This window comes from Mus pahari, chromosome 12 (assembly GCF_900095145.1).
Source record: "Mus pahari chromosome 12, PAHARI_EIJ_v1.1, whole genome shotgun sequence".
Classification (NCBI taxonomy): Eukaryota; Metazoa; Chordata; class Mammalia; order Rodentia; family Muridae; genus Mus; species Mus pahari.
Window position 1 is genome coordinate 55,793,231 of NC_034601.1, and position 8,941 is coordinate 55,802,171.

The 8,941-nt window shown below is 37.1% G+C and overlaps 1 protein-coding gene across 1 annotated transcript in view; it reads left to right on the forward strand.

The window, feature by feature from the left end:
* The window catches only part of Pros1 (protein S), a 66,685-nt gene extending 60,270 nt beyond the window's left edge, over positions 1 to 6,415 (forward strand). The window contains exons 13-15 of the mRNA XM_021209697.2: positions 1,641 to 1,789; positions 3,437 to 3,662; positions 5,153 to 6,415. Coding sequence (XP_021065356.1) covers positions 1,641 to 1,789; positions 3,437 to 3,662; positions 5,153 to 5,313 — 536 coding nt within the window. The 3' untranslated portion in view covers positions 5,314 to 6,415. The remainder of the gene's footprint in view (positions 1 to 1,640; positions 1,790 to 3,436; positions 3,663 to 5,152) is intronic.
* The last annotated feature ends 2,526 nt before the right edge of the window (positions 6,416 to 8,941 follow it).

The following is an 8,941-nucleotide window of genomic DNA, read 5'->3' on the forward strand; positions in this document are numbered from 1 at the left end:
CCCCTTCCCAGAACCTGATTTGCTAAAGAAAATTTTCCAGAAAAAGAAATTTAAATAAGTTACATTATAGCTAAAAATTATGTTCTTATCTTGTGGATAATTTGAAACCAACTTATTTCATAAGTAATGTTTAATGTTATAACTTCCACACACTTTGATATTCATTTCAATATACATTTGAAATACTTCGTTTAATTTATTTCACAATCATTCCATATATTCTTTCTGGGCAAAGGTTACAATGAGAAGTGTATTCTCATTATATATAGCTAAATGGAAGAATATTTAGTCAAAAGAAAATCATTCCTTCCTTTGTTTTACCCTTTTGAAGTGTATGGAGTATATACAAGTAGTATATATAATTTGTTATGCATTTATTACTTCACAATAAATGAAGAAGACTTAATTAATATTATAACCTAATTTTTAAAAGTATTTGAGGTTAATTTAGGTAGTTATTTGTGAACTTTAATGAGTGACTATGTCCTGAAAAATGTGTCTGTCCTCGTTTTACTTCCAAAAGCAACTTAGAGGGGAAAGGGTTTTCTTTCAGCTTTCAGTGCCAGGTCATAGTAGGGAAGTCACAGAGGCAAGAACTTGAAACATCTCATTCCATCCGTATTCAAGAGTAGAGAGAAAAGAATTCATGTGTGGTACTTCCTTGTTTGTTTATGCTCAGCTCAACATGTACACTCTTATACAGTTTAGGACCACCTGGCTAGGGAATGCTGCCACCTGTAGTGGACTGGACCTTCCTACATCAATTAACTTAATTAAGACAGTCTGTCCTCCACGGACATGCCCAGAGGCCAATCCAACATAGACATTCCCTCATTAAGAATATTTTCACAGTTAATTATAGGTTATATAAAGGTGTTGATTATCATCGAGCAGTTTCATCCTTTGGTGAACATCACAGAACAGACTTATATCTGTATCCATTATTGGCCAGGTTATCATTATGTGCTACATGACTGTACTTTGAAAACACAAAGTCAGTGTATATTTGTTGTCTTCTTTGAAAAGCAAAGCCATGATAATGACACATATGTCCAATGGCCTGCACTCCACTTTGGTAGATAACTAGCCAAGTCTTTCAAAAGATTAAAATATTAAAACAACACTATCACAGAGCCAAGGTTCCCAACCTAATTTGAAAACTAACTGTGGACTTCATGGTATTTCTCTAAGACTATCTACCTTTCCCTGTACCTTTCCCTGCAAAGACTTCTGTACCCCTAATTTTTTTCTTAGAAAGAATACAGGGAATCTATTCAACTTCCTTCTAAACCTGTGCTATAAGGTCTGACCACTTTGAGGTCTGAACATTGGTGAATGTGATTGAGATGAAAAGTTGTTAAAGAGAAAATGGCAAGTGTGGAATAGTCTTTATCACAATGCAGAATTTTTCTCTTGGAAGGACAGAAATGTGGGGATACTACTTGCATTTAACAAATAAAACAACCGTATTTTGTTTTGCTTAGGTAATGTGTGTCATTGAGAGAAACCATTAAAGTCTTTAGTGCTTCAGAAAGTACCTATGACTATTAAGCAGATTATAATAATTAATAATTATTATTGTCTCAATTGTAACTGCAACAATTTTTATTCTGTCCCACTTTGTTTATCATTTTGAATAGATAATGTGACTAATGCAGAGGGTTGGCAAATGAATGTGACCTTGACTATTCGCCCCTCCACTGACACTGGAGTCATGCTTGCTTTGGTTTCTGGGAGCACAGTGCCCTTTGCCTTGTCCTTGGTGGATTCTGGCTCCGGAACTTCTCAGGTAACCTTATTTCCAACCTAGATGAACCTCTTTAATGTTCCAACTTGTTGGCTGATTTCCAAGGAGTAGGAATATATTGGAGTACTGAGAAACCTTTGCATCTGGAGCTTTGGTTAGGTCGACTCACTCATACACAAGCTGCTTGGAGACATGACAAAAGTGTATAGAACTAACTCTACCCATACACAGAACCTGTGAAGGAGTATGGGAATTCATCTGCACCCAAAATAAGGATATTAGAACACAACACTTGCAGCTGTGCAGCTGTAATTGTTTGTTCTTCTTTGCACGTGTTAATCTTTTACCCCGTAAGTACATCAGAAAAAGAAGAGAAAACTGAGAATATCCCACTTGATGTCTTTTTTGCTAACTCCAGTTTGGAATTAGGAAGAACAGGAGAGTCTTTGATGCAAAGAAAAAACAAACTTTTTCAGGAGATCTATGCTATTCCAGTTCCTAGTAGTGCTAATAGCTAATAGCTTCCTGTTTGTGTCTTGCAGCAACTTTTTGTAAACAGCTTAAATTTATGCCAAAATTGGATTTCTTGTTTGCTCCACAATCAACAAAAACAGTGGATTCATTTTGAAAATTAGAGTGTAATTTGAAGTGAGTTTCTGTTCAGTAACAATCTCCACTCCTCCCCACCCCACCAGTCTTTCTATGTAATGGGTTCCAGATTAATCTGTGGCTAACCTGGAACTCGTTATGTAGATGAGGCTAGCCACAGGCTTACAGAAATCCACTTGCTTTCTGCCTCCCAATTGTAGAAATTGTTTCATTTAATCCACAATAATTCCATACATTCTTTCTAGGTAAGAATTACAATGAGAAGTGTATTTTCATTATATATAGCATAGATTAAAGGAATTCACCAAATACCTGCCTTGGCTTTCTCTTTTATTGAGTTAAGGATATGAATATTTGTAAAGTTAATGATTTCCTCAAGTAATTCACAGTCAGGAAGTATAGACATTTCCCCTCACCATAAATATCTTAACCTAAGAGGCCATTTCAGACTATACTTTCTGTATGGGAAGCATCATAGCATCTTTCTCTATTTTGGTTTAATTTTTTATTTCCTCTTTATAACTATGAGTTAGCAGCAGGGGTCACTTCCAACAAGTTGAATATTTTGAAAATTCCAGCAAAATAGAACACTTGTCTTGTTTGGGACTCTTCAGCTGCCTACTGTAAGTGTTGCTTACAATGCTGGTCTCTTTCTCAGGCCTCTTTCCCCACATTGTCCTGTTCTTCTGCTTTGATGTGTATGAAAGCACTCAAATTTTCCCCTACACAGAGTCCACTCTTCCTTTCTCATATATAACTTTTAAAATTAGGACATGGAGACATAAGTACAACTTAGGCACATTGTGTTTCTTTCTTCTATTTAGCCACACAACTCAGTTGATGTAACTCAATCTTCAGAAATCAGTACACATTGCGTCTTAATTAAACCTGGATCTTGTAAACTAATGAATGTTTGAAAATTAATTGTTCAAAATTTAAGCAACTTTACATTTAAGTAGAGACTCTTATCATTTTGTGAAGCTTAGGTTTGAATTAGTTTAGGTTTGAAAGTACAGAGTCTTTTCCTAAGTGGCTTTGCCTTCAGTATTGTTTATATGAAGTCTTTGCTCCACTGTTTAGGATATTGTGGTATTTGTTGAAAATTCAGTGGCGGCTCGATTGGAAGACATATCTCTGTGCTCGGATCAGCAATCCCAACTGAAATGTAATGTTAACAGAAATGGACTGGAACTGTGGACCCCACTTAGAAAAGATGTCGTTTATTCTAAAGATCTTCAAAGGCTACTCGCCATCTTGGATAAAGCAATGAAAAGAACCGTGGTCACCTACCTGGGTGGCATCCCAGGTACTTTTCTTCCGTTCTACAAAGATGTGTTGAATCAAATATCTTGTATATAGGTCTGGCTGTCCTGAAACTCACTATGTAGACCAGATTGGCCTTGAACTCAGAGATCTACCTACCTCTGAGTTCAGGGATTAAAGGCATATACTACCATGACTGGTCAAATTGATAATATCTTAAAAACACAGAATTTTAGTAATAAGGCATTAAAAGTGAAGACAAGCTTCCAATATCCTTTACACTTATTTTAGAGGTTTATACTAGCATTTTATCAATGTGTGCATTTTTAATGGTAACGTGAGACTTTTGCTGCATTTGGTGATCTATACCAAAGAGAATGGTAAACACTTGTTGAATTTATTTATCACTAATCCAATGCTTGCTTACTCTATATTTAACTCATCAATTAAGAACATATACCCAAAAGTTGTGCACCACCAGTGCTTGAATAAATTACTTATATATAAATAATCATGTTTAAATTCCTTTTAATAAATGAAAATCAAGAGAAAATTGAGTTTAAAGATTTTTTTAAAGCTAATTTTTGTTTATAATTAATATTTAGCTATTATATAGACTCTGAGGGTAAATTAGTTTCATAATGAGTAATGGCATTGTGGTTAAAATAATGTATATATAATGTCAGTGACATTAGCCAGACTTAAAGAGGATTCCTAAACTATGCATTAGCTCCTAGATACAGATGTGTGTCACTCTTTTGGAAAGCTTAAGGGAGAAATTTTTGACTATTTTTGGCATAATGTGCTTTGAGAAGGAAGCCCAAGAGAATGTCCACTGTGAATTCAAATCCATGAGGAAGAAATGCCAAGAGAGAGGAAGGTCTCTTGGACTCTAGTTCTTAGGAGACAAGGAAGCGACCTAAACAACGAGGACAAACCTTGGTGACACAGGTCCAGTGCAGCAAAGCCCAAAGGCACCGATGGCCTCTAATGACTCACTGAGGAACAATCCAAAAGGCTGTTTTGTAGGGCAGTGTTGTCACATAAAAGGCAGTCCCTTATTATGATTTGCTTTTATGCTCAGCCAGGAACTATTTCTTGGGAAATAGAAAAACCATTCCAGAAATTATACAAAGGTGTGTTTGCCACGACATTTAAAAAGGATTTCTAAGACACCACAATTTCCAGTTGAAGAGGTGATTTAACTACACAGAAATGTTGCTCAAGTTTAAAGAGAAACCAACATGTGTTATTTATAGTAAATGTGGAATATCATAAGGACATGTTCTTTTCTCCTCTCTAAGTGTGAATATTTTCCTTCAGTTTGGTTGGCAATGATTGTACTTACGAAGTCAGAAGAACTGACGATAAGCTGAGCTCCACGCCCAGCATAACGTGTTTGCTGAACAGAACCACATTAGCAATTTTTCCTGTAGGAATTTTTTTGGAATTGTGACATCTGAGTAAGTCTTCTAACTGTAAACAAATAAGATGCTCAAGTATTGGACTAATCGTCAGACACTGTTTCCACAGATATTTCCTTCAGTGCCACACCAGTGAACGCTTTTTACAGCGGCTGCATGGAAGTGAATGTCAATGGTGTTGAGTTGGATCTGGATGAAGCCATTTCTAAACACAACGACATTCGAGCTCACTCGTGCCCATCAGTGAGGAAAATCCAGAAGAACTTCTAGAGTCGGTTTCCTGTGCTTCTAATATCTCTTTTCTTGTTTTAATTATGCTCACGTTCCTATCATGAGCTGGCAGGTGTTACCTGAGATGTGCAATGTATAAATATGATGTGGTACTTCGTCCTTCAGATTTTAGTTATATAAATCACATTTTTGAAAAGTCTTGCACTCATTGCTGTCTAGAAATTAAATAACGAAACACATGAAACATTTAAATTTCGATTTATTTCCTATAAATGACACTGCTTTAGGTTTTTTATTTTATTTTAAAAGTAAGACTCATCATCATGGAACTTGTATTTAAATGTCCTGTTTTTCTCAGAAGACGAATCAGTTAAACCCAAACACAAGCCCACATGACTAAATGCTAACAGTTGCAGGGAGACACGGTATTTTTGTTGTTGCTTTTTGCCCATGAAAAGTGATAGCATACCACATGTGAATTGAATGGAAGGTCTCAAAGCTTTATTCCAAAGTAATTCCTTGGGACTGGGGAGAATGGCTCATTTAGGCTTCATTTTTCTTTTACCTGGCTTCACATTTGAGCCAACACCTTCACTGAAATATAGAACAAGGGCAGAGTTTCCCGGGAGCAGCCCGTGAATGTTGTCTCAAAGGCACTGGTTTCTTTCAGAGACATCAGGTTATGCGGTAAGGGGTGTGAACATTGGGCAGACACGTCTCTCAACCTAGGCTTTAGAGCCCACAAGATCCGAGTCCGAATGACGGCTGTCCGTAGTGGTGGGAAGGAGAGTGAAGCCATCAGGAAATTCATCGTTGTCCTTCATTTTGGGTTTTAATTACTATAGGTGGCTTGAATGTGATTGTTGAAGTTAAAAAAAAAAAGTGGCGGAAACTAGAGTAGATTTTTAACAGAAGAATAATAATAAGAGAGATGCTGGATAAAGTTACATGTTCTACCTTTGTAATGACAGAGGTATGGGGGTAAGATTGTCCACTATTTGATGACAGTGCATTGCAAGTGGCTGGCCGCTTTGCTGTTCTTCATGAATTGACCATTTCAGGGGTGCATCAGACACTTCGTTGCCATTGGAGAAACTGGATTTTATTTTACTGTAGATATTTTGCATCACATGAAACATAATAAAATGATACATATTTTTAAAATATATGAGTAATTTCTTTATTTAAACAGCTCAAAGCTTAAAATTTCAAGTCTTCACGCAGCATAGTAGAACTCCAGCTGAAAGACTGGAAATCAGAAATCCTTGGTGAATGGTTATGTTGGCTGTAGAGTGGGGCTCAGAAAGGGAAGGCAAGCAAGCATAAACACATACTGAGTACCTTTAGCCTGCTGTGCATTGTGTAGATCACTGTGGGGTGTAACTTTTCTCCTGCTATGTGTGATAGGTGATAAAGAATAGCAGGTGACTGCTGACTGTGCTGGTATAAAAGAGAAAGATGGGACTAAGATGCTGTCTGAGGCGATACATTTTGTACAATCAAGGGGAGAAATTGCATTAGGGTCCTTGGCACTCTGCAAAATATCAGCTGTGGTGCCATGTGTTTCAACCCACAGAATTGGTGAACAGAAGCAGAAACAGGTAGATGGCAGGGGCTCAGTCATTACCAATCCAGCAGGAGTTAGCTCAAGGTCCAGTAAGAAACAGTATCTCAAAAATTATGATGGCGAACAATCAAGAAAGGTGCTCAGTGTGGATTCCACATTAGCATGATCCTCACCCACCACACGCATACGCACTCAACACAGAGGAAGAAAATAGTGAATATGTTCGAAATGCATTATGCACATGCATGAAATACTATAATGAAACAGAATTAGGCATAATTACTTAAAATATGCTAATAAAATGAAGGCCCAAGAAAATCTCATTTTCGAGATTCAGTACTTCTCACTTGATAATGCTATATATAGGCAGTGCCAGAGATCAATTCCAAATTTCTGATCAGAAGGAAATACCTTCCTGTATACAGTGAGTTATATAGGACATCAAAAAATTTTTTAAATGTCATATATTCTGAAATAGATTCACACAAACCCATAGAGGAAAGGTCTAGACTTTCAGTTAGAATATTTGATTTGGTTGTGAATTTTGATATTTGTTTTGGAACAGAAATGTCTAGTATTAAGGAACCCTTGGAAGTAGAAGGAGTGAAGAACTCCATTTATCTAGATAGGAAATGACATCAGGGCTTGATAAACGGCTCTCAGGGTTCTAGTCACTAGAGTTTCAAATCGTTTTATTCTTCAGGTGGTCCTAGGAAATCAATACAATGTAGCTTCTGTTCAGGACTCCCATATCAGCCCTTGGCTCCATAACAAGACTGCTTTGATGACTGTTCACAGCTGGATCTCATGGAGGCATTTCCTCAAGTGAAGCTCCTTTCTCTGTGATAACACCAGCTTGTGTCAAGTTGACACACAAAACCAGCCAGTACACCCAGCCTGTGGCACTATTAGGAGCCGGTAGAACCTGTAGATAGTGTGACATGGTAGAAGGATGCTATGTCATTGACCAGAGTCCTAGGAGAGCAAATTGCCAACTCACACACCCTCCCCCTTCCCCTTCTCAGCTTTCCTAAAGTATACAGCTTTTCTCCTAAAGCTGTAAGCCATCACAGGCAAACCCAAAAGCTACAGTCCAGTGAGCAGACACTGAAACTATAAACCAAATTAAAAGTCACATCTTTCTGAGTTCTTTATGTCACATATTTTGTGAAATGAAAACTGATTAATACATCTATAAAGAGTTAAAAAGAACCACACAAGATAGTTTTCCTAATTGAGTTGGGTCTGTTATGTTCTTTTCACGTCCAGATCTAGCTATCTGTGTATCTGTGATTTGCTCCATCTCACAGTGCAGGTGTACAAAGCAAGACAGTGATACATTGTGTTTTCCCCACAAATACATCATGAATGCATGAATAATTTTTTTTTACTGTCCTCCATGCTTTCTGCATCTAGAAAGTGCTCAGGATCTGTGTTTGTGTTAGGAGAGAACCAGATAAGAGTGATGAACATGAGATGAACAAGAGATTTGAGACCAGTGGCTCAGTTGACTCCTATTATTACACAGCTTAGGAATTTCAGTCCAAGGAAGAAGTAATTTAGCAGCATTCACACAAGTCTTCACACAATGACCTTTAGCTTTATAGCTTCCTGTCTTCTCTCACAGAGGAATCCTGGGTGGGAATATATATATATATATAATCTGTGATCACTAGCAGCTGTTTGGCCATTTGCTCCACTGCTAAGCCATTAAAGCACTACCTCCACAAGTCAAAATCATCACTCTTCTCTCTTTCTCTGTTGTCTATTTCTGTGGGGTTCTTTCTTTCTTTCTTTCTTTCTTTCTTTCTTTCTTTCTTTCTTTCTTTCTTTCTTTCTTTCTTTCTTTCTCTTTCTTCTTTCTATAAGGGCTTTGTGTTTGTGTTTTCAAAATGGAAGGGTAAGGTGAACTTCTCTGTGCCAGAGTCCTGTGAGGCTTTGATGCATATTAATATAACCAAGATAGTGTCATAATTCTTAATTGAACTATGCAAATTACATCATTATCTTGCTTTTTGTCTAGAAAAACAGCAGAGAAAATATCTTACTCCTGCTGTAGGGAGCTGAGTCATGCACAAGTGATTCTTTTTTTTTTTTTTT